General features: G+C 44.5%; 1 protein-coding gene across 5 annotated transcripts in view; it reads left to right on the forward strand.

Annotated features, from left to right (window-relative positions):
• Positions 1-25,766, forward strand: part of SORCS1 (sortilin related VPS10 domain containing receptor 1) — a 492,654-nt gene extending 466,888 nt beyond the window's left edge. Inside the window, exons 24-27 of one of the 5 annotated variants that reach the window (XM_037063978.1) lie at positions 3,949-4,048; positions 20,356-20,461; positions 20,575-20,735; positions 22,476-22,766. In XM_037063978.1, the coding sequence (XP_036919873.1) occupies positions 3,949-4,048; positions 20,356-20,461; positions 20,575-20,735; positions 22,476-22,540 (432 nt within the window). In that variant the 3' untranslated portion in view covers positions 22,541-22,766. Of the gene's footprint in view, positions 1-3,948; positions 4,049-20,355; positions 20,462-20,574; positions 20,736-21,591; positions 22,767-25,555 lie in introns of those variants that run through there. The other 4 variants (XM_037063979.1, XM_037063975.1, XM_037063977.1 and 1 more) reach the window with 4 other exon arrangements.
• Positions 25,767-26,001: the final 235 nt, after the last annotated feature.

The following is a 26,001-nucleotide window of genomic DNA, read 5'->3' on the forward strand; positions in this document are numbered from 1 at the left end:
GCGTGATCTGGGTTGACTGGCTAGGTCAGCTCCCAGGTCCATCAGGCAAGTCTCCCTCTAAACATTTGCATTCCTTCTACCAGCTTCAGAGACATGCTCCAGCCTTTTGGCCGAAGGCAGCTGTGCCATTGATAAATCTGCCAAAGCCTGTTTTGTACCACTTCTCTGCCTTCCATGTTTTATAAATTGGTCAGTTGCCCTGTTGTCCTTTTCTCCTGTTTGGATGTTTGACACCACCATTCTCATAATCTGAGCGTGTGTATTTCCCCTATTTGTTTTATTAAAGATTGTTCCGTTGTTGCCTATGCTCTTTGTATGTCACATGTTGTCTACATATGTTCAGCTTCCCGCTCTCTGGGTACACAGTAGGGTTGTACCCATAATTCTCTTCTGTGGGCAGATCCATGGGACTAAGTCTGGCCAATGACTCGGGAGCAGAAGCGGCAGGTGTCCCCTCCAAGCTGAAGTATCCAAATGCCGTCTGCGAACCCCAGAGGGCTCCTTGGCCCTCCTAGGGTGTTGTGAATGAAACATTCCAGCACACTGCTTCCCCAGCCTGTGTCACCGTGTGACCAGACTGAGCACATCGCTGCTGCCTGCCTGCAGTTTGGGCAAGAAACCTGCCTGCAATGTCTCTGGCCCCCAAATTTTAACATTGTGGCTTCAGCCTCATCTCGTTTACACTCATTGCTACACTTAAATTTTATAATTTGTGAAAAAGATAAGGAAGCAAAACAGTGCTTTCCCTTTAGCCAGTCCCTCCTACTGCATCTTTTTGATGTTTGCTTTCCAAGTATTTTTACCGAGTCCCCACGGTCTTGTTAAGTGGTACTCTCAGTGAAGTGTGAGATATCTCTGAATCACAGGCATATCGCACCGTTTGGCAGATGCCAAAAACAATACGTTGTTTCTTTAGTCATAATGATGTAGCTGACGGAGGACAGAAAATGGGTTGTGTAGGAGAGCCGCGGAAGGGGTTGCCCGTACAAAGGATAAATGAAATCTGCTCGGACAATACACTTCCACTGGGCAGAAAAAGAAAAATAAATTCAACTTGCTTCAGCGGGTCCAATCTCCAAGCAAGACCACGTTGTCTCACTTGATTCTTCATCAAGCAGGGGTCTGTTCTCCTCATTCAGGCTGTCTCCACCTTCTCTACAGCTTCCAGTTTCTTCTGCTTCTCTCACAGCCAAGGGCTCTCCCAAACGTTACAGAGCACACTGCTTGGTGAGCAGACTGTGGCAGTGCTGAGGATGGCGTTGGCAGTTGCCTGTTCCCGCAGCTGGGAGTGGTCAGCTGACACGGGACGGGGGTTAAAAGTTGTGGGCTTTATACATGACTACGGCACCATAACAAATGAAATGCAGTTTTTAAACCTCCTAAACCTACTTTGCCCAACCTCCTTCTGCATAGCTTTTGCTTTCTTTCTTTGTCACCTGTTGAAAGGAAAATATTTTTGATGGAAATACTCTAGGTTTAGGAGCCAAACAATATTGTAGCGTAGCACCAACTGCTCAAATGTTCGCTGGGTCAGCGTAGGTATGTCCTTTTAACACCATGCTCCTTTTCCAAGGAGATACCAGCACTAACACCTAACAGATTCTGAGTTAGAGAAAATAATAAGAAATATGTGACTTTACCAGTAGGAAGTGTTCAGTGCACAGATAATGTATTTAAAACATATACATAACAATTGATCTGACGAAGACAGTACAGAATAAATCCTTCTGCAAGTAGCACGGAAAACATTGAAAATATTGTAAAAACCCATCAACAGTTTCACACTCATTTATTTGAGTAGAGAAGTACATGGTTCTAATTGAGAGTATTCTTGTATGCAATGTAAATTTTATTTAGTTTTATTTCTCTGCATAACTTCTTTCCCACAAACTATGTGTTCTTTATTGCATGTCCTTTGATACAAATTAATTACATGAAACATGCTTCCTGCCACTGGATTAGTTTTTCATAGCCTGCTTAATTTTGTAAATGATACAGACAAAGCCAATGAAGCAATGCTATAAATGAAAATAAACCTGGGATATTAATTATCTTCACAAGGGACTTTCTCAGAGACTATACATCAGAAATATGTTGTTCGGATGAAGTCTCTGTTTTGATTTAGTTATTTACATCTCTCACTTGAGGAAAAACACTCTCTAAGAGATAAAACATGTATCACTTCAACTAGTTGAAAAAGAGTCTTTCTCTGTCAATTACATATTCCCCCTCTGTTTATGCGATGGACCCTGCAACACAGGGCGATTCCTTTGTTACTTCTGACCACTCTTTTCTATTTGAGTTCAAAGATTTTTTCTGCAAATACAAGTGTGTATATTTGCACATCTCCATAATATATAGCTAAATATATACATCTATGATTATATACTTACAGAGTTCTATATATGTGCATGTGTGTACTTCATAATCCAAACTTCTCTGATTGACCTCCACTAAAAATCCAGGCTCAGATTCCTTTCAAGGCCTTGCCATCCAATGAACAGAATGCAGTAGAACAGAGACTTGTACATTGCAACGATGTAGAGAACACAGAGGAAATGTGCAACGATGTAGAGAACACGGAGGAAATGCATGGTGCAGTCTGTGTTAGAAATCTCCTCTTCCTGTGAGCCTGGAGCATTGTCAAAGATTTCCAGTGCCCAGAGAAAAAGAATAGCGTAATACCGAGACTGAAGCTGCTTGCAATGTAATTTTCGCACAACCTTGTTTTTCTGCATGGTTGGCCAAATGAAGACATTACAGAGGCTGAGTCTGTGCGGGGCCCCAGATGCTCAACCACAGGTCCCTGACAGGCATCCCAAGTCCCTGCTGCTCAGCAAAGAGTTTCACCTGCAGGGCAGTTAGGTTCTGTTGCCAGGCAGGGGCTTCGGGAAGGGACACTCTGCTCCCAAACAAAGCCACCTGACCCTGCTTAACCGATAAAAGGATCAAAGATGCCATTTCTGCAGTTCAGTGGACTAAATGGAACTCAACAAATATACAAGGAAAAAAATAAGAATTTAGCAGAATCAAGGCCAGGGAGCATCTAATTAGACTTACAAGTAAGGTGAATAAAATAGTAAGTTGGTGATTAGAGTGTGTAAAATAAGGCAAGGAGAACAGATTAAAAATAGTAGGATTGTGGGGGTAGCTTTTCAGAATTTTCTGCTAAATTAATTAATTAATTAACTAATTTTTAAAAAAGAACAGATTGAACTGGGTTTTCTACTTTAAAAAGTCAATAGTTTCACCTGGTTTTTAGAAGCTTGCCTCATACCGTTACAACTTCAGCAAGGTCCTTTGGCCCGTGTTGGGGCGGAGTGTGCTGTGGCCTAGAGCCGCCTGTGTCTGTCTAGTACACGTGTCAGCCCAAGTAGCAGGGTCAGCCGACGTCTATCAGCATGAAACCAGGGTCGGCCAATCACTACTTAAGTTGTGGTTGCACTTTGTTTCGATTGTCTAATTTATTACTTTAGAAAAACTGTATCTGCTGTTCGATAAATATTCATAAAGTATATATTCTGTGGAAGCCACAGGTTGAGGAAGGGATGGGAGGCATTGGGGGGATAAAGGGGCATCTATCAGGAAATAGGATAAATGCACGTGAGTCTCACCACAATGCATAAGTCATTCATTGCTACTTCTTTTAAGCTCTGTGTGTAACCAACTCAAAAAACTGGTGGTGACTTTTCTAACCTAACTCAAGATACTTTTTAATAGCATGAGTCATTTGATTTACTAATAGTTTGTTCTTTCTGCAGCATTCAGGATATAAAGTCAGTCATACTTAAAAATTCTGGAAAAACTCAAAACCACATTAAAACTCGTGTATATAATCCACAGGCATACCGTTGGGAATGTCTTGGTAAATGCAGTAAAGGTTTCTCCGCACGTTGGCTGATGATCAGCGTGACAGTTTGGTGGCACTCACTGCGACGTTTCTTTCAGATATCGGAACTGCTGGTCCACGAGCTCAACCAGAACGCGGTGCGCTTCGAGCTGAAGCCCGGCATCCAAGTCCTCGTCCACGCGGCCCACTTGACAGCAGGTCAGTGCTCACGTCGCTGGGTCCTCCCTCGTGGCTCTGGCAAAGCCAGTCCCAACCTATTGTTTTAGCACAACAAGACTAGGGGGCGCCCCCCTTTGGCAGCAATGGGGCATCATTCTTTGGAGGTTCCCTTGCTTGGTACTTTTGCCTTAATAGGGACCCACAAGGCAACCCAACGCAGTGACTTTTCTTGGTCCCTGACAAAAACCATCAGTGACTCACCTAAACACATCCTCCTCAGGCGACAGCAAGCTTCATCTGAACAGAAATCTTGAACACAGTGTCCATTCTACAAATAACGCTTTTCTGGTCTTTCTGTAAAACCTTGCTTTCAAATGGTTCATGTGACCAACACTTGTTTTTCTTTAGATTTGGGAATAAAGTAGGGTGGTGGAAAGAGCTGAACCAACGAGTTGTGCAGGGCCATAGCCAGGAACCGAACCCCCCCGTTGGTCATGATCTTACAAATGAACGAACGTCATTGAGTTTCTGCCTCTTCGCCCATGACGTGTGTGGGGGGTTGGGGGGAGGGCGCTTCTCCTAATGCCATGTAGAAACCTCAGTGATAATCTACATAATCCCAAGTGTGTAGAAATAGACAGCATTGTGTTATGTTAATACTACATTTAATTCACCCTGTTTATTGAGGTACTTAATTTTGCAGAGTGCTGTGCTTGAACTGCATAGAGCGTAAGGGGCAGCAGGGAGTGGCCTTTGTCCTCACAGCATGCGTGGTCCGGGTGGGGTGTGGCAGCGTTTGAGGCAGCAGTGGCGGAGGGGTTGGGGGAATGGGCCGTGGTGGGGTGTCTCAGTGTGTACGTGCGTAAATGCTCACGTGGAGAAGCAGCGGAGCATACTGAAGCACTCAGAATTTGCAGTCTTGCAGTGAGACCATGGTTTCAACTGTGGCCCCATCACTCCCTCGCTGTATAGACCTTGAGAAGAGACTTTACTTCCCTGTGCCTTAGAGATGGCTATTGCACCTGTGTTGGAGGGATTGCATGAGAAAATGAGTTAATTCAGGTAATGCACCTAGAGCAGTGCCTGGCAGATAGTAAGCTATTGCGGTGGTCTGTTTGTTCCTTTTTACTGCTTGTGTTATCAACAAAATGGTGTAGGAAATTTGAAACAGAGATGAATTGTGCACTGTCAAAATGATACAGGAAAGGGCCTTGGAGGAGGCGGAAGGATGGATAGGATTAAATGCCAGAGACATTTGCAGCACCAAAGCACCAAGGAAAGGCATGGAAACCTCCCGGGCTTTGGGATGCTGAGTATGTGGGGACCAAGAGCAACAGTTTCCAGCATCGTTCTCCGGCTTCCTGGAGGTTCTGGAGGTGGCCTGGTCTGACAGGAAGGACAAGCGTGTTGGTCCCTTTTCTGCTTATATTCTATCTTTCTTCTGCATTAGGGTTTCATACTTTTTTGTTGTTTTTAAAAAAATGATCACTGCCTTAAAAGAATGAGTATTTAAAGGTCACTGTTCCTGAGCATGGGATATGGAAGTAGAGTGTCGGAGTACTCCAGGCTGGGCAGTCTGTGCCTGCTTGGTGGGGCTCTGGGAAGCCCGGGGGACCTCTGAGCGGAGCTGTGACATATTCAGGGGGTCACCTGAGGAAGATGGCTCCTCAGAGGAAGGAGGGGTGAGTCGGGTTGCTCTGGGATTCTACAGCTCACCACCCCAACGCAGTCACTAAGCAGACATTTCTGGCGCACCTGCCCGCTCCGAGCCCAGCAGTGCTCTCTGAGTGAGAGAGCCTTCGAGAACGCTTCCTTCACCGGGGCAAGGTGGCAGTGAGCAAACGAACAAATCCCACTGTCCGAATGACATCGCTGGTGAAAATGCCCTGGAGAAATTAAGGAAGTGTGTGAAAACAGAACGATTAAGCCACACCCGTGAAAGCAACCCCTAAGGCAAAGTCCGCCAACGTACCTCGGGCCATTCAGCGATCCGGATTGCCATTTCCTACTCATTTCCTACTCATATAGGTCAGGAGGTTGACCCCTGGTTTTTGGTGAATGGTGGCCTCTGACACATGACTGTTACATGTAGCTAGATGAACTGGAGAACAAACAATGTCCAGAAGCATCAGTCATAGTCATTCTGATAGACAAGCCACTGACAAATTTTGTTAACTTAGTCAAAAGTAACTGGTTTGAAATTGGTTTAAACGGTTGTACTGATGGATTCAATCCAATTAAGCCATACAACCTGTTTAGAGGGAAGACTGAACCTCTTCTACTTCATACCCAGTGGTGCAAAATTTGTTTAACAACACACTCACCTTCTAAATGAGCACTGTGTTCAGGCAGTATATTTTGCTGTGGAGTACCTTGATTTATTAGGAAACACTTTCCTGGTATTCACCAGGGGCCTCTCTTAGAAAGGGGAGCGTCAGAGGTCAGAGACCCAACCTACTTCTCCAGGCCTCCAGTCCTGGAGGCCACTTGCATTTCATGCCTTTTCCTTTCTTCCATGCCTCTCTTCCATCCGTTATTTTATGTGCCTGTTTTTTATTTGCCTGATAGTTGTACCACATGCCAAAGATAGATCTTTTTTTTTCTGGATTTGAAAGCTTATTTTAAATGCTCCTTAAAGGTACCTTCCCATAATGACATCTGGTGTAGAGCTTGGATGAAGCTGAAAAGTAGGGATCAAAAATGCGGGTATTTAGGCAAAGCTGGTTTGGCCAGGGAAACAGATACAGCAAAGTCATCCATGAATCTGTGTGGGAAAGAAAGCCCATTCCCCATAGCCATGGAGCATTTATTGTTCCTCATTTAAGCTCCAGATGGCAAGGAATAATGCAAAATTTGGAAGGTCTGAACAATTCTTCTAATTAATGTTCATAGTTCATTTCACAGTGGCGATTTTGAGAAATGGGACTCAGATCCCTGGTGAGAAGGTGCGGTGAAAGGGAGGGATGTTACTGGCAGCTCAGGTGAGCGCCCCCTGCCGTCTAGATGGTGTATGATGCGAGGTTGCCAAAGAATGGGAGAACAACAGCAACAGTTCAGCTCAAGGCAGAAGCCCAGTCCTACGCTGGGCCAGTTTGGAAAGAGAGAGACAACTCTTTGACTTCCAACCATTGTGGCTGTTCCCAGCTCTTCCCTGTTAGATTTGGTAGTTTGACGTTGCAATTCCAAACCCAATCAGCTGGCACTGTTGAGCTTCCTGTTACAACTGACTCAGGGACTGGAGTAGATGCAGACTTCCATGTCAGCAATCAACTCTCGTTGGAAGAGTTAAGGAAGAGAATGTCAAGGGCTGACTCAATCACTGAGTCTTGGAAACTTCCGTTATGTTGAGTTTCGCCATACTTGTCGTAATCATATTAGAACTGGCAGTACCCACAGGTGCACAGTCGCTAAGCCAGGCTTTTATACACAAACAAGCGTTTAGGTCAAGGCCAGCGCTTCAGCAGTTGTGATCAGGAAGTGCAATATATGAGGGCCCAGTTGTCTGTTGGGATTGGTCCTAAATTAGTTGCAACTACATGTTTTTTTTGTTTTTTTTTTTTAAAAACGATTTGAACACAGTGGTAGACTACTTCTATTAAAACAGTGGAGGGAATTTCTTCATACATAGAAAACTCGGCATGTTAGGTGGGGGAATCGTTGCATCAGACACTTGCCGCGATTTCTTTTGTAAAGTTGAAATGAGCACATTTCTATCCACAGTTAGAAAGAGAAGGAAGAAGTAATATGGGGAAAAGAAAGAAATCGCGAGGAAGAGTATTTGATGAAGAACTCCCATCTCCACTGCTTTTCCGGTCCTCTGTTCCCCCACCCCCTGCAGGCAGGGGAATATTCTTTTTTTTTTTTTTAAATAAAAAGGGGGAAAGGACCACTGTTTGCAACATTTCATGTCTCATAAGCAGGATTGCTAATGCCTTCCCAGGGACCGCTAGAGCTCACTGCTGCATTCCATTAATTGCTCAGCAGATGTTCAGCAGCCTTCTTTTAAAAACGTTTGAGCCAGAATATGTGGCTGGCGAGAGAGGCAATGCATAATTTGGTTTGTCTCCAAGGAAAAAGAACTGTCTCCTTTCAGGAATTTACTAGCCTTATTTTGTCTTTCAAATTCAGCTCCCTGTTAGCTTTTATGGGAGTACAAGGTAAGCACTGCCAGATACCTACCTGGGTGTCATTAGGGACTGGTTGAGAGAACAAAGACCCTCCCGTTCTGCTGGGGAATTCATTAACTTTGGTATCTAAGCTGAGCTCCACTTTGAGCACAGCCCTTGTTTTGTTCTCAGCCATGCCTGTGCTTCTGGCTTTCTGTGCAATTTCCCTTGAGACTTGAACCACTCCTGACAGACAAGTTGCTGAAAATCTCTTTGCAGAAAGGAGAAACGTAAAATTGTGTGAGAGCTGGGAGAGAACGAGAAACTGTGGTCAAGAAGGGTGAGGAAGGGACATTTTAGAACCTGATGGTGGCTGACATCGCTGTTAGCAGACACAAGCTAAGAAGATGTTGCCAAACAACCGGGAGAGTTGGAAAAAAAAAGAGGAGAAATCAATCAATCTGGGTATTGGACTGGACACACTGGTGTTTTGACCGAAGTGCACCTTTGCTCATTCTGTTCCTGACTGGACTATTTCTCGTCTCTTCTCCACCTGTCTGTATCTCCTGAGTCTGTTTGTAGTTTAAGGCTCAACTCATTGCCAGCCTGCGCATGATGTCTTTTTAGAGACCTTTATCTGGATGTCATTTATCCCTCGTCTGACCTCACATGGTTTTTTAAAATCGATATCACCATCCTCCTCATCATCACCACTCTTATTTAACTTATCAAGGATACAGTTTAGTGTATCTTAATATTGTCTCCACCATGGTAGCCAGCAGAGAACTTACAACATATCCGGTGCTCAGTAAATATTGCTTTTTAAAATAATTACAGATATAATCAATGTATAAGGTGGAGAGATATATATCCAAAATTCCACTTTCCCAGTTAACTTGCAGAGTCTGTTTATTTAACTGTGACCTTGTCCCTTGGCGTGCTACTTCTTACCAAATAACTGGTGAGTGGAGCCTTGCATTCATTTATCCAATAAGCATCAGAGGAAAACCCATCTCTGTGTTTTTGTCCCGTCAGGTATTCCTTCCATATACGTTAGAATCACTTATCTGCACCTTGTGGGGAATGCGTAGGTTGAAGGAAAATGAGAGTTCTGTGGCCCGGAACAAGAGGTCCCAGAGACAACGGGAGTGGGGCTGGCATGGAGGCTGGTCCTGAAGACACTGAAGCAGGTAGAGCGTATGGGCCCTTATTTTACGGCTCTGGTCCCTGGCAGGAGTGTTTCCAGTGCCAGAGAGCAGTCTCGCTTCGTGATGGAACTCCGGGTCACACCCCTTAGGTTGCACCATCCTCACTTGATCCAACAAACGGAACCTTCTTCACACCCTTTGTGGCATCCCCCTTGAGGTCTCTCTCACCCACACTTTCACCCTGGCCCTCTATTATTTGTTTTTTGGAGAGCTATAACGTCATCTTAGGGAGAGTTTATTTTTTTCTTTTTCCCCCTAGTGAGACTCACAGGCAGACTCTGAATGTGACGCAGAACACCTCATCTCTGCAGGTGCTTATGGAAGCAGAAACCTGAGCTGTTAAGAAAATATCCCTAAAATGCCAATGGTTTTCTTAAATTGCCCCTGAGAACTTGGAATTTACTCAAGGATAAGACCCATGTTAGATTTATTACCTTAGTCCTCGCATGACTCTGTGCTTCACTGTGTCACTGTTCTTTAAAATCTATGACTCATCCAGAGTGATGAGATGAATTAGGACCCTCCCTCACTCCACACCGGCTGGACCTGAGGACCAAATACTAACTGCATGACCCTTTACTAATTCTAAGTGAAGAGGATGAAAAGCATCCCATGTAGAAGGTTCAACAAAGATGAGCCTTACTGTTGAGTGTGCACTCTCTGAAGGAAGAAGGAGACACGCCAGCTCAAAGCACTGTGTTGAGCAGGGCATGGCAAGGTGACGTTGTATGGTTTATGTGCCAAATGAGGCACAGCCTGACATGGTTTTGGACACCTAGATACGTCCCCTCAAATATTCCTCTTCCTACCAAAAATTCCAAATATTTGGTGGGCATCAAAATATTCCTACTGAAGGTAAAATTGTGAGCAGAGGAAAGAGAGGGGCATAAAATTTAGGGAAAATAAATATAAACTTTGTTGTTCAATATCCATGCATGCTAGTAAGAAAAATTTTATTAACGAAGGTTTGGGATTAAGAAAATATGATAAAGATGGAAAAGGAAAGAAGGGGCAAATGAAGATTTATTTTTAAATGATAAGTTTGGGCCATAGTCAATAATCCTTTCTCTTTTTGATAAATTACCTACACATTTTACAAGGAGTTTTCAACCCAAGTGGCAAGAGATGGTAATTTACTTGATAGAGATGCAGACCTAGAAATAGGAGCCTTTTGGGGGGGGGGTTGCCAAAGAAGGTAAGTTTCATGGTTCATTTTGAGTCTGATGTTATAAAACATATAACATAATAGGGAGCTTGAAACTCATGTGAGGAGACCCAGACGAGACTATACAGAAAGTTCTAACTTCCCACCTTTCTGTAGATTGCCAAGCAAGGGGAACTAGCCGACAGGTGGCAAATTAAAGCCCTAATTACTGGCCACATCTTTCAGGCCACATCAACTCTGTATCTTTGTTTCTACGGGGACCCATGATCATGAGTAATTCAGTTGTTATAGTTGGTGGTGAGGCTGGGGGTAGGGGGAAAGAAGCTTAAAACCTTGTTGATTCTTCCATGGTAAAATAGATGAAATTCTTCATGAGAGCAAAAGTGAGAGAATGGGCTAGGGTTTTATCTGAGAACACAAAACCTGTCTAAAGTGATTCATACTGAAGTATAAATAATAGCACTTTGGGGATCATTTGCATTTCACAGGATTTATTTATTGGGCAAGTAATCTGAAACTTGGCGGGGGGGCGGGGGGGTGCTTCTACACAGGGGGATTAGAAGAGGTGGAGCCCACTGATTTCTTCAAAACAAGTGGGATAAAGGAAACCCTGTTCGTGGCCGGGAAAACTCTTTGTAACCCGGCTGTAAAGACGCCATTCTTGAGCCTGACTCTGCATCTCTGCATCGCTGTTGCCTAGGAAGCGTCACAAAAGCAGCAATTTTTCAGACTCGCTGCACACACCCTGAATCAGAATCCCAGGGAGGGATATCTGGAAATCTGCATTTTTAACAAATCCCGCAAATGACGCTGATGCAGCCCGCCTTTCGCCAGTCTCAGCAACCACCTTTTACATAGCATTCCAGGGACAGAAATCCATCTGCGTAACAAGGAAAGAGGCACATCTATCTCCAGCAATAAATCTGATTTACAGCTCAGGGCATCCATGAGAACAGAGGCGTGCTTCCACAAAGGGGAGCTGGGGGCTGTGATAGTAAGTGTAGGAGGACATTTGTCATAAACATTCAAATCCAATTTCTGGGCATATCCAGAGCCAACCTAATCAGCAGCCTGGGTAGACGACAGTGGGAGTGAGGGGGGAAAGAACGAAGCAAGTCTCTGAATCTGTGTTGTACCACATCCATAACGTAGATGAATGACAAAGGCCAGCCAAGCACCGTGCCCATGAAGCTGCTGAAAAATGAGTCAAGTGTGTGCTAGAATCTTAGTGGCAGATGTGCTTGGAGAGCCATGAGTTTTATGCAAGTCAAACAAATGATATTATCTAGATGCCGTTAATGTGCTAGTAGGAGCAGAAAATGATTCATGCCCATCTCCCTGTATCTCTGCATGTCTCACAGAATGAGCGTGCTCATCAACCCTTAACATTCCATGGGGTCACTGCTCTTCTGGAGTTGCAGAGAGAGATGATTTTAAAAGGGACAGGTTACTATTTCTCAAAGGAAGAGCCTCAGATACCAGGTTGAATTAAAGAGAAAATTTAATACACCATAATGGCTCCCCCACCCGCTGCATCTGTCAAGAGGTTGTCATGGGTAAGCTGTTATGTTCCAAGAAAATTGTCCTTTGTCAAGGGTATGTGTGGGTTTTCAATAAAACTGTTATCTTGTGTTATCTTGGCCTCCATCGTTGCTGTTGACTGGTTTAATTTCTTTTTCGGGTGTAATAAAAAGATGTTATCACAGAGATATTAGAAAATTAATATTTCCAGGCTTCGGTTGCTATCACTGGCTATGTTATGAGTAAATGTGGGAAGGGAGAAGGAAGTCAGAATTTCAGCCTACGCCGGGGTATGTTGTGAGTCCTGCGTGAGAGTTTCACACTGAGAAAGACCCTTTCCAATTGAAAGTGGAATTAACTTTAGTCAAGAAACTTTAGAAAATGCAATATAATCTAAGCCACATTGTTACAGATGCAGACGCAGATCGTGGGCCTGTGGAGCTCTGAACTGTAAAGTGAAATAAATTGTTGCAATAACATTTTCCATTTAAGGATGCAATTAGTACCAATGAAACTCTTCCACAGCCAATAAATTGATGTGTCTCTTTAGTCTCTGCTTTTCTTATTATCTACAGAGTTATCATTTATAAGTCTTTTGTGAGTAAAGCAATGCTAATCATATTCCCCCCCAAGGTAAATATTGTTTTTCCTCTATAAATAATTAGGCTGTTTCACAGACACCTGGGCTCAGTGGCTTTTGCCTATTATTGAGTTGTTATGGTATTATGATAAGCAATAACAAGTGCCCAGATATCGAAATACATCCCTACACCCAATGTGATTAAATGAGTGTGATACTTTCAGAAATGTACCAGAAACCAGCAATGAGGTTGCTCTTCAGCTTCTAAGAGAGTCTGTCTTCACCATTTTCTGAGCCCATAGCAGGGCCTGAAATGACCACAGAGTAACTGTCCTGAGCTGGCTAGGCCCGAGGGTGCAGTAGAAACTCTTGGGCAGAGAATGGTCAGCGGGGAGGGAGTGATCAGATGAACAATTGAGAAGCAGGGCACACACGTGCTTGAGGTTAGAAATAAATGGTAGTTAGGTGAAACTGTTCCCCAAGGGGGAGGCAAGGCAGATAGTCGAGAACAACTAGCAGTGAAAAGAGCAGGCAGAACACATAAAATATAGAGATGATACAGAACCTAGGGGAAACCACCTTTTAGACACTAGGTGTAAGTTCCTTATACCTAGAGTGGCCAGGACTATTGGGTTATTATCTGTGGTGTCTGCATATGCTTTAATAGCACCCCTTTTTCTTCTTAAAGTGTCTTGGTTTAGGGTCATTCTGGTTTAGAAGTGAACATTTATGGTCATCATACTTATACCTGCCTACCCTACCAGTGGGAACAGAAGAATTGGATAATGTAGAGCCAGAAGGTAAAAGTTTATTTGGATGTTTAACTAGTTGAAAGAGGTTTGAGGAGAGAAAGTATGAGGAAGCTATTGCTGTGTAACAAACCACTGAGACATTCATTGACTTAACAATAAGCATTTATTATTGTTTATGAGACTGCGGATCAGCTCGGTGGGTCTTCGCATGTTGCTTATGTCCATTGTATGTCTACAGTCAGCTACGGATGGCTGGACAGGAAGCTCTCCTGGTCTTTGCTGCGCTGCCCCCCATGTTGAAGGTCAGTTGGCTGGAGGCTGCTCTAGAATGGCCTCAGTTGGGATAATTAAGCTCTCCTCCACGTGTTCTGTCATCCTTCAGCAGGCTTTCCTGGCCTTTCTCCCACATGGCAATGGTGGGATTCCGAGAGAGAGCAAATGCAAGTGCACAAAGCCTAGAAACTCACAAGTGCCGCCCTATCATCTCCAATGCATCCCATTGCCAACTCATGGCTCAGTGTTAGCTCAGATTCAAGGTGTGAGGAAACAGATTTCACCTCTTAGTGGGAGAAGCTTCAAACTCAGATTGCACACAGAGAGGGGCCTGGCAATTAATTCATAGCCAGATGAAACCACTCAGCAATAAAGAGGTGTGTTTTTCCATCTTATTTGGTTTTATTGACCTGGAGAATATGAAATTCAGGCATACTTAAAAGATAAGGACTGGAGGTTTCATGAGTGACAGTAGCTGGGGCCTCCATGCAGTGCGGTCAAACTGGTATGCATAATTATACCTGGGTGGCTGGTTACATATCCTGGGACCTACTCTCAGAAACTGGTGTGTTTTTTTCTCAAGCAAAGCCTTGGAAACTGCATCGTCACAGGTTCTCCAGGTGTACTGCACTTAGAGAAGTACTTTACTTAGTAAGTAGGATTCTTCCCGGACTTTCAATCCTGGAAGAACAAAAGGCATCTGTTGTATTTCCTGTCTGTGGATTGTGGTGGGAAGCTTGGTCTTTGTGGTACCCATGGGTGTCATAGTTGGCCAAGTGACCTCAACTGCTGGTGACTGGGTGTTCCTAGAGACTCATACTAAATTTCAAATTAGCAGCGCTGCTTCGTGAGTCATTGGAGCTTGCCTGGGAATTCCCATGCTGCCTGGCCTCCGAGCTCAGGGCGTCATCCTCAGTAGGGCACAGCGAGGCTCTCCTGACTGGGTTTGGATTTGAACCAGGGAGAGGCTTGTTGGACAGGTGGGGGCGCTCTGTGCACACAAGCCTTTCTGCACTCTAGACAAACTTTCTCTCTGTCGTGCTCCTACCACCCTAACCTCTGAACAAGCAATGTCAGACCACATGGATTTTATGATATTCTAGGCATGTAACAAAAGTCCTGGCTTGGGTCTCTGTTGGAAAGGAAAAGAGGAAATTAAGGTATGGCGGGCTTGCTCCGTTAACCTTGTGACAGCACAGACTTCTGGGTTAGAAATACAGTTGAGTTCAAAATTTCAGGGTCATAGTGCAGATAGACGTTCTCCAGGAGAGTCCCTTTGACAGAGAGAATGGCTGCAGACGCAACAAAGGTTTCCTGCACTGCTTTACCAGGTGACGCCACTGTAGTGTTGACTTTAGACTTGGAAATAAACCAAGTCAAGAGCCTTGGATGCAGCGAAGGGGGGAAAGCAGTGGTGCTCATGGTGAGGCATTTCCTCATGTGTGTTGTGTGGGACAAGGTCTGCAAAGGCTCTGTGGTCTAATGACTGCGAAACCCTATGGTAAAGGTAAATGAAGTTCCTTCGTGCAAGATTGCTCTGAGCTTTTAATATAATACACTGATGAGCTTCAGGAGTCTCCAAGATGGTAAATGCCCATCGAGTACTTCTGAAAATTATTTGACCATGGAATGCTCATCATTTTTCAGGGCTGGTTTTCTATAGAATGTACTTTCAGGGATATGATAGTAATTATATGACGATATTAAAATATTGGGTATGTACCAATTACTATACCACAGCTTTAAAAGTCCCATCTTATTTTTTGTACTACTTTCTAAAATAAACACAAGTTTATCTCCATTATGCTGATGAGGAAACTGAGATTCAGTAGTTTAAGCCACTTAAGCTGAAGGGGCAGAGTCAGAATCTAATTCCAAAAACGGGACTGTACCAATGATTTCATCCTGAACGTGAAGGTGAATCTCTCACAGGATTTCAGAACTGTGGTTGCCAGCACCCAGAATGAGAGGCGGCGAGTGACTTGCACGATTGTCCAGTCCATGTTCCGCTCTGTGCAGGAATAATGGCAAATATTTGCTCAGCACTTCCCCCCGCCCGACTTCCACCTGGTTTACGCTGCAGTTGGAGAGGGATTAAGTTATGCTAATTCCACACAACAAGCTAAAGCCCATTTATCACAAGTTTCCATTCCTCAGCAAAACACACAAGTGCACCCAAGTGTTGGGCAAAGGAAGCCATGCAGCTGCCGTTGTGTAGAGCAATAATGGCCTGTTTATATTCAGGGCCAGATCAGCCAGCAGAAGCCACCCATAGAACACAGAGGGCAATGGTTTCCATCTCTCCCTGCGCCCTGCTGCCTGCCTCTGAGAAGTGCAGGAGGGATGCAGAGACGGGGAGGGGCTCGGAGAGCACAGGTTTCAGAACTGGGGACACAGGAGCCCATTTTCCCAAAGCCATGTTCTAGTAACTAAACAGTGTTCATGCAGCTTGTTTAGGAATGAGGATTTGGGAACGACTTTGAATTGGGAGATCTGACCTGGTGATGAGGAGAGAGAAGAGGAGGAAGGGCAGAGAGTCCCTTTGTGTGCGTGCACAAAGATGTGTTTGCAGGCATTTGCTCTGTCTTAGTGAGAGCCTGGCCCAAGCAATTGTCTCTCTTCAGTTTTCCATGTATTTCAAACACCAACCCTTTCAAGCGGACTTAAAATTCTTCCTGGTTCCTCCATAGCACTAATATCCTGCTTATTCTGAAAGCATTCAGCTGGGAATTAGAAGCTTAATAAATAAAGCTAACCTGCCTCTAACCATCGTAACCCTCTTTTGCCCCTCTCTGGGACTTGGCTTGTTCCCAGTCAAATCAAGGCCTTGCAGTAGAAGATTATTTTTCAAATAGCTTCCTATTGTCATTTCCTGAAGTATCAACATGGTATTGGGATAATGTGGAGAAAATGAGCAACTTTATCTTTTATTAATTCCTAAGATAGCTGAGATTTACTTCAGAATAATCCTGTGATTGGGGTTATGGGGGTTGGATGGGGTTAAAAATAAAATAATACTGCTGTTTGTGGCTTGATGGTTATGGAAGCTGGGTGGTGGGTACATGTGGCTTTTCATGTCTGTATTTATATATTCCTTACATATATATGCTATATGCAGATATATGTAATGTATACATGCCATCCAAGTTTAAAAGTGTACAAGCTGTGATTTTAAAACTTAATAACATTTTAACTTGTGTCACTTGTTAAATTGTTTCTTGTGCTATGGTTTTGTCTTAATTCCCATACCCAGAAATATTTTTTTAAATTTCTGATATTCCTCACTGAAATGAGCCCAGGGTTTACGAGGTCTGTCCAGAAGGTATCCAGCCATGTACTATGAAAAAAATAGAAACATTTTTTAAAGAAGATACAAGATACCAAGAGACATTGTACATAGGACAATGACTCCTTAGTCCCCTTCAAAGTAGGCACCTTGGGACCTCACATAGTTCTCGCAGGCACCATAAGCTGCCCTGTCATATTGTCCTGAATCTCATTGACAGTCTGAAATCTCTTCCCTTTCAAAGGTGATTTTAGTTTTAGGAAAAGCCAGAAGTCACAGGACACAAAATCTAGGCTGTAGGGGAACTGAGTCACCTCAGTGATTTGATATTTTGCCCAAAAACTCCGCATGAGATGTGATGAGCCAGTGTGTTGTGATGAAGCTGCCAATCACCAGTTGCCCATAGCTGCAGCCATTTTCATCATATTCTATATCTCAACTGATAAATAACATCGAGGTAGTACTCCTTATTAATTATTTAGCCTGGAGGGGTGTACTCGTGAAGGACAACACCTCCCCAATCAAAAACCACAGCTAACATGGTCTTGATCTTGCTCCAGTTTTGCCACACCTTCTTTCGTCATGGAGAACCAGGCACTTCTGCTGGGTGACTGGGCCTTTGTGTCCAGATACTAGCCTTAGACCCATGATTCATCTCCAGTTATGACCTTCTTGAAGAAAGCTGGTTCGTTGACAACCATTTGAATCAAGTCATTAGCAACTGAAAGTATGATGTTCCTTCTGCTCTGGTAGCAGAAGTCATGGAACAGATTTTGCCACGACACACTCCATGCCAAGATCTTGTATCAAAATCTCGGACACAGTAGTTTTTGGAATCCCCAGATCAGCTCCTGGTTCTCTCACTGTCAGTCACCCATCTTTGTTGACTGCAGCCTATACACGTTCAACATTCTCAGGTGTTCCACCTGTTGCACGCCTTCCAGAATGTGGACCACTTTCAACAGATTCTTGACTGTCGTTGAAGCATTTCTGCCACACTTTACTTGTGCTGCACTTACTGCATCATCCCTGAAAGCCTCTGCATCATCTGAATAGTTTCCATCGAGGAATACTCGAGCTTGATGCAAAATTTGTTGCAGATTCATTGCTCCACTCAGTCATTTTGAATACGACGACCACACAGTACACATGCTCATTCAACAGTTTCTATCGCCCCCACTAACTAGTACAGTGAAGTCATCATTGTTCACGCATGCACAGTCCAGTCCACTCTCCTTGGCTGCCAGGTTACATCAATGTCACACAAACCATTTTCATATATTAATGATGGCTGGCCTTTTTCTAGTTAGACCTTGTATACAAAGTATGTGTGTATGTGTGTGTGTGTGCGCGCGTGATACTTGGTTTCAAGTCTTACTTCTTCCATTTACTAGTTCTGAGTCCTTTGGAACAACCTTAACCTATGAGAATCTTGTTGTTCTTATCCATTCAGTGGAAACCATGGACCCTGCCTTCCACTTGTGAGAGTCAGTAGTGATAGTGTCTATGACAGATGGAGATATTCTCTTCCCTGACGACATCCTACCCGTTTTGGTGCGAACTCTGAAGTATCTCAGGACCTCTGCGCTGATGGCACTGTGCTTGCCTAATAAAACTAAAGAGACCTCTATTTTCTAGTTGTGAGTTAAAAGCACAAGTGCCTTTGGTGTTCTACCACATCTTCTCACACACTGACCAGCGCATGAACTTCACAGCTGAAATGCTCCTTGACGTACAGAGGAGGGAGAATCTTAGTGCTTCCTAAAAGCTGATTCTACAAAAACAACTAAGCCTGTTTCCAGAGAGAGGGTTTGACTTTGTTTTTCACCAAAGTGATTTGGTATATGGAATACACGTCTCAGTACGTAGTGGTTATTGAGTGGCTGGGATGTTATCCTACAACAACCAGGCAGACCAGAAGCAGCCTTGAGTCTTGTCAGAGACCATCAGTATTACAGTCTCTATTCTTGAACTTTTGTACCAGAACATTGCACTTTGGCTCTCAACAGAGAAAAGCTACAGAAAATGGTGCTTAAAGGTCACCCATATTTCTGAGTATCAGGCTTTGCTTAAATTGGTGGAAGTTAAAAGGTCAGCATTCAGGCTTCTAAGGGGTATGTGTTGCTTGCCTTTTATGCGTGAGTTATGTTGTTTTTGCAAAATGTCAGTTTTCAAGAGGGTGGAAATTAATTGCAAACAAAGTTTTAAAGCACAACACCTTTGACCCTGAGATGGAGGAGGTTTGGAGGTGGAGAGAGATGTCCCTGAGAGCTGCGATGTAAGGGCAAACTGAGGTAGGGAGAGTCTTTTATGGATGCAAAGACATCAGTTTAGTCTGGGAGGTGAACTGAACTAATCCTAGTGGCTGGTGCTTCAGGGCATGAGCCGTCAGGGCTTTGGAAAGTTGTAGCAACAACACCCAACTGCACACCCCTCCTCCAGCCNAGCACAACACCTTTGACCCTGAGATGGAGGAGGTTTGGAGGTGGAGAGAGATGTCCCTGAGAGCTGCGATGTAAGGGCAAACTGAGGTAGGGAGAGTCTTTTATGGATGCAAAGACATCAGTTTAGTCTGGGAGGTGAACTGAACTAATCCGAGTGGCTGGTGCTTCAGGGCACGAGCCGTCAGGGCTTTGGAAAGTTGTAGCAACAACACCCAACTGCACACCCCTCCTCCAGCCCTTGTGAAATATTCACCAGGCCATCAGTTTTCTGCATATAAAAAACATTAGCATGCTATTACTACTTTTCAATTCTTTCATATGACAACGGCTGGGACAAGAATGAGAGAAAGTGGATAATTCATAAACATATTCCTTTGGTGCTTTTTTCTGATTTTCTGCATTGCTTAGTAGGCAAAGCTTGCATTCAGAGAATAGGAAAATTTAGTAATTATATTATTATAAATATTGATTAGAAAGACAGCAGCATCAGTAGCCGTATAAGCTAATATTTGTAGAAGCCTTAATATGCGCCTAGGGCTGTTATCAGTGCTTTACATGCATTGACTCATTTGACCCTGACAGAAACCAATGAGATATATGCTGTCAGTCTCATCTCAGCCCATGAGGCTCATTAAGCTGAAGTACTTTGCCCAGGATCGCACACCTAGCCTACAGCACAGTTGGTCTTCAATCCAAGGAGCATGTCAGCTGTGAAGTTTGAGTGTGCAGGTCTGTGTGTGAGATGTAGTAGAACACCTAAGGCACATGTGCTTTTAACTCGCAATTAGGCTGCACTGTCCTTCTTGGACAGGCCAGCTGGAGCCTTCTGGGGGCTGAGACAGGTCAAGCTCATCCACATTGCAGCTGTGTGACACGCACCTTGTGTGCAAGCCCCACCCATTTTTCCGGGACTTGCCCTTTAGGGGGACAGTGTAAGTATCTCATGGAGTCCCCGCCCACCCACCCACGTCAGGACCACGGCTCATAACCACGCTTTGCTTTCTTCCCCAGCCCCACTGGTGGACCTCACTCCGACCCACAGTGGATCCGCCATGCTGATGCTGCTCTCCGTGGTGTTTGTGGGGCTGGCCGTGTTCGTCATCTACAAGTTTAAGAGGTACGTGTCCCTCTGTCCTTGTTTTCCCGCCCTCTCTCTTCTCCGTGACAGGTCCAGAACATGTGATGTTCGTGCCCTGCGCATAGCAGTGATGGTTTCTGTTGATGTTTTAGGAAGATCCCGGGGATTAATGTTTATGCCCAGATGCAAAATGAGAAAGAACGAGAGATGGTCAGTCGAGTCAGTCCCACTGAAAGCAGGCCCCATTTCTCTCAGACTGAACTAAGGAGGCCTGGCCAGCTGATAGATGAGAAGGTGGAATCCCAGCTCATAGGTAAATGATTCCCAGTAGCTGTCAGCTCTTCAGCCTGAGTAGTCCATGGCTGAGTCTGTCTCTAACCCCTTTCTGGCTTGACATAACCACTTTTTCTACTCTAACATCCCTGAGAGGAACAGCCAAGATGCTTCTTTCTCTGCTTCTTCCCTTTGGAATGAGGAAAAATGCCTTCTTGCTCCTGTCTCCTTTTTTCCTCTCTCTCTCATGAGTTACTCCCTTTCCAAAAACCCTTGCTAAAATGTTGGGTGTTCTTGGGTGAGGAGCAAAGCATCTGCTCTGACAATATTCAAGAAGGGCAGGCCTCGGAGGCTGGGTCTGGTGGTCTGGAGGGCCAGGCAGGGTTTGGGAGGCAGGGTAGGTAACATGCTACAGCAGCCTCACTTTGAGACAGCTCCCAGGAGGGCACGCAGCGCAGGTCCACTTGAAGACGAGTGATAGCCCGATCACCTCGGGATTTCTTTTATTGTTAATGTAGCTCTAATATAAAAACTGTCCCCCAGAAAACAGAACCTGAGAATTTTAAGGATAAGAGGCATAGAGTTTGTAAGACATCCCAAGAGTGGGGTTTCCTATGGGAGACCACTGGAAGGCTAGGCATCACAGAGCACGTTGGCATATTCCTCCTTCTCCCCTGGCCCCTACCGGGACTGTTAAAATGGACCTCATGTGTATCCATAGAGCTTACGCTGCCTATGAAATCAGCATGCGAACTCAACAGCTAGAAATAGCTCCAGTGGGACTGCTGAGTCCCACTATTTGTTGCAGAGAAAATTTTCCAAGAAGTTAGACAAACACATGAAGCCACAATTGTGATCCATTTCTCTTCTTGTTTCCTCCTGTCTGTTGGCAACAGGAGTTGAAGCTGTAACTGTTCCCATCTAGACCCTGCATTGCTGACTACGATGGATAAATTACTGTATAACCATTCATGCTTCCCTCTAATGTAATAATGCCAGACCACCTAAGAAGGCCCTTATAAGATTGTTACTTGGGGGGAAAAATGAGTACCTAAATGAAAACACAACCTTCTCTTTAAATGGATAGGAGAAAGTTCCTTAGGTGTATTCAGGGGAAATTTAAATGCAATGACTGGCTCATATCGGAGGTAATAATAACCCCTGAAGCCACATGTGGTGTCCAATTTTCACAGCGCGCTTTCTTTTATTTGGGGAGACAGGGCGATAAATGTGTAATTGCTTTGGGTTTAAAAGAAAAAGCCTTTGCTGTCTTCAAGTCCAGAGAAGCATTCACCCTGTCGATTCACTGCTAAAGCTTCTAAGTGCATTTCTGTGGGTCATTTGGTTTTCAATCCCATTTCCACTGGGCATGAAGCGCAGGCGCTGTTGACTTTCTCAGAGTAGCCAGGCCCCCTCTGCCAGGAATGTCTCGCAGCACATTGCAAAGTCTCTGACACCTTTCCATTTCCAATGTCATTAAATGAGTAAGTGTTACACGTTTTCTCTTAGGAGAGTAGCTTTACCCTCCCCTCCCTCCCCTTCTACTCAACCTGGTGACTCAACTCTCCGATTGCAAAGAGCAAGACAAGCCACTCCGCCTTCAACGCCAAAGCGGGGATCTGCTGGGGCGCAATTTGCAATTTAAGGAAAACCCCCAAAGGCTACAGGCGACCAGCTGATCAGGAAAGAATTTCGCTCTTGTCAAGTGCATCATGCTTCATGACCACTAACTTGATGTTTTCTTTCTTTCCTTTGTTGTTCTGTTTCCTATCTTTGCCAGGAAGTATTTCCATAGTTGCTGAGAATCAAAGCACAAAAGAAACCCCTACCTATGTAAATGTTTGAATGGAGGACGCCAGTAAAAACAACACTAGACAAACAAAAATACAAACAAAATAAAAGCAATCAAAACCCAAACAAACAAACAAACACGCACTGCATCGGGACTTTTTAATTCTTCAGACACAGACAACAAGGGTTTTTAGCTTTAAGCCTGTGCATGTGGACTGTACCTTGAGAACATGCTCTGAGGGGTGGTGTACAGGTGCTCTATTTTAATGGGAAAACACTCCCCTCCGCGGCNCACCCCCCCCCCCCCCCCCCCCCCCCGCCCTTCGCTCTCTTTTTCTGATCGGTCGTGTTTGTAGAAACTTCCTAACATATATAGGCCAAGGAAATCTGCATGTATTTTTGGAAATATTCTTGGCTCTAGGTTTAACAGTGATTTTAGCTCTACCGGCTGATGGGTGGGGTAGCCACCCCAGCCCCCTTCCCAAGACACAAAGACACGCACAGGAGTTTGAAACCCGGAGCCGTTTCTCTGTTCCATCTTCCTTATTGCCATTTCCGCTTCCAAGTTATCCGGTCGCTCTGTTGGCCCCAAGGCTGCTTTCTACGTTTGGCGCGGCCACAGGGGTAAAGACATGAGTCGAAGCTCCATACGCGCAGGCAGAGCAGGGCAGGGAGGCAGGGAGGCAGCGGTAGGCATGTCAGAAGGGAACCCGGGGTTGCCGTTCACCCGCCCCAGTCATGACGGCTTCTTTTGCAGCTTTCCCCACGCCTCGCCCGGCTTATGTGGAAAACAGAATCCCAGTTACCCACTGACTGGCCTTGCCATTTGTTTGCTCTCCGTTTGTGGTCAGGACCTGTTGATGTTTTCGTAGCTCTTCCTTCCGGTCCCCCAAGTTACCCCTCATCTGCGCCTACCTTTTCTTCCCAAACATGTTGCCAGATTCTGGACATTCACCCCGATGGTCCTGAAATAATGGCCTAGCCTCTGCCAGCCCTGCCCCCACCACCTGCAAGTTTCTGGTCTGTCGGTTTTGTCCACTCCCAGGCATGCCAGCTTCCGTACTCACTGATCTAGCTGCATCCTGCCCTTCAACTTCATGTGCCCTCTGTCTCCTCCTGTAGTACCTGCCTCTTCCAATATCCTTGTCCTCCCTCCCCCCCCACCTGGAAACATATCACGTGTGTGAAAGAGTCGGTTTGTATGCAAAGCAATTCAAACCCGGCCATGCACATTGGAAAAGAAAGCATTCTGATGAATGGTGGAATCCTCACACCATCACAAACATCTCATGCAGGCCGATTTTAGAAGATTCCTGTGAGAAATGTTTTGAACGTGTTACTGTATGGCAGGGCACTTTCCTTCTGTGATGGTTGCTGTACTCAGTATTTCCTCTCTCACAGTACGGTGAGACTATTTGTAAAATAAAACTGTTTGAACTGGAAGAAGAAGCAGGTTAATGGATTTAATGTTCAAGAGTGTCAAAAAGTCTAAAAGTAGACAGAGGTCTTGTCTTACATTAGGATGAGATTTTGATGATACAGAATCATCCCAGACACCTCACCTGCGTGCTCTCTGATCTCTGAGTATCATAGTATCAGCAAAGACAAAAATCATTAGCATAAAAGAGAGGAGTTGGCTCCCTAACTAGAATGGATTGGCTCAAAGCATGAAGAAATTCCAGTTTTCCCAGGGCAATCAGAAAAGAAGGCCCAGAGAAAGAAGGTAACAAAAGTATGTCCAGCAAAAGCCATCGGAGTATTTTGTATTGGACAAACCCACTCTAAAATATAGAAGAAAACAGTTTTGAAAAACCCCTCAGAGAGCACAGCCTCTTTCTTGGTCATGTCCCCCGGCCAACAACAGGGTATAAGAGGGCCCTGGTGACATAACAGGACCCTGGGTGTCCTAAACATCCTGATGATCGCTGTCCTTATGTAGCCCAGGCAGAGGAAGACTAGCAAGGCTTAGAAGTTAATCAAGCAGAAGATGTTAGGGTTGAAGATGCCCAGTATGAGTCTGGGAAATGGATTTATGCCTGAGTGGCCATTTATTTATGGAACTCAATTGATCCCTGACCTGCCAGGCTTCCTATCCCATAGGAAACATCCTCATTGATCCCCTTCAGTTGGAGCCTCCCAAATTTAATCTGGAAGACAAAATGGGCTGGGAACCAAAAGAGGCTCACTTGAAACAGCACAGGAAAGTCCTCAGAGTTGCAGTACAAAACATTTTAATTGAAAACCATGAAAAAGGGAATAGCACTCAAATCTTGCGCAGTGCCTTGCCTTGAGTAAAAATAAAGAAAATCACTTGTTAAAGGAATAAATGAGTGGCTGTAGGAGAAGACAAAAGGAAGGAGGGGCTCATGAGGTTTCACTAACAGTAGAGGGGAACATGAGATGCCTGGCATTTTGGAAAGTGACCAGGTCTCGATTCAGTATTTCCAAGGTCCTCATGTGCCTCTTCTCCAAGCTTCCTCCCACCTGTAGGAGATTCGTGAGCTAATGCACTGCCCAGCAGAGACCTCATTGTTCTTAGAATCTTGCTCCATGTTTCTCAAAGTGCGGTGCCAGTACCAGCAGTATTAGCATCACCTTGGACTTGTTAGAAATGTTCGTTTTGGGTCCCTACCCCATATCTACTCTAGGAATCAGAAACTGCAGGGGTGCAGCCCAGCAGTCTGCTTTCACAAGTCCCTCGGGTGATTGTGATGTATACGAACGTTTGGGCCCCACTGTGCTAGGCCATTTCAGCTTAGTCCCAAAGAGAAGTTAGTAATAGCAGCCTACAAATGGGAGGGACCCAAGTGCCTACCTACTCACTAACAGCAGGTACAAACATGGGGCACAGTTTGGTGGGCTTGAGGCCCCAAGAGTGGATGGAAGGGATAGATGTCAAGAGTAAGATTCAGGGCCAGATAAACATCTGATACTGCAATATTTTCCAAAATCCCAGAAGGCCACCTGTGCATGTTCTACCTAGAACTACGCAACCTACATTTTCTCCTTTGCCTTATTCCTAATTGGGTTCACTGTCCAAAATGCAGAGGTTTGCTTTGCTTTTTTCAGAAGTTCCAAACAGCAACTTTGAGAGCAATGAGGTGCTTGGCAGCTGTTCTGTGTTTTCCAGGATTCCAACTGAGCATTGAAATCCCTCATTTGCCAACTTATTTTTATAGGAAGCCAATTTAAAAAAAAAAAGAGAAAGTTTTCTTATAGTATTGGAACTACTTCTAATTTTCAAATGACTTTTTTGATGTATTTTTTGTTAAATACTATGTAGTGTAATGTATAATTGCTCTTGTTTATTGCTTTTACAATCATATTTATTAAACAGATAATGTCTCTAAAGTCTTGGCTTCAAGGTTTTTATTTTATCCCAGACCTTGGTATTCAGTCTTGATATAAAAGGAATGCATCTGTAGGAGTCCACAAAGGTTCACCCTATGAGAATATGGTAAACACCACAGGCTCAAAGGGTGGTGTTTTGTGGGGTTTGTTTTGTTTTGCCGACA

The sequence above is a fragment of the Sturnira hondurensis genome, unplaced genomic scaffold (genome assembly GCF_014824575.4).
Source record: "Sturnira hondurensis isolate 20B ecotype Veracruz unplaced genomic scaffold, ASM1482457v3 Scaffold0014854, whole genome shotgun sequence".
Taxonomy (NCBI): domain Eukaryota; kingdom Metazoa; phylum Chordata; class Mammalia; order Chiroptera; family Phyllostomidae; genus Sturnira; species Sturnira hondurensis.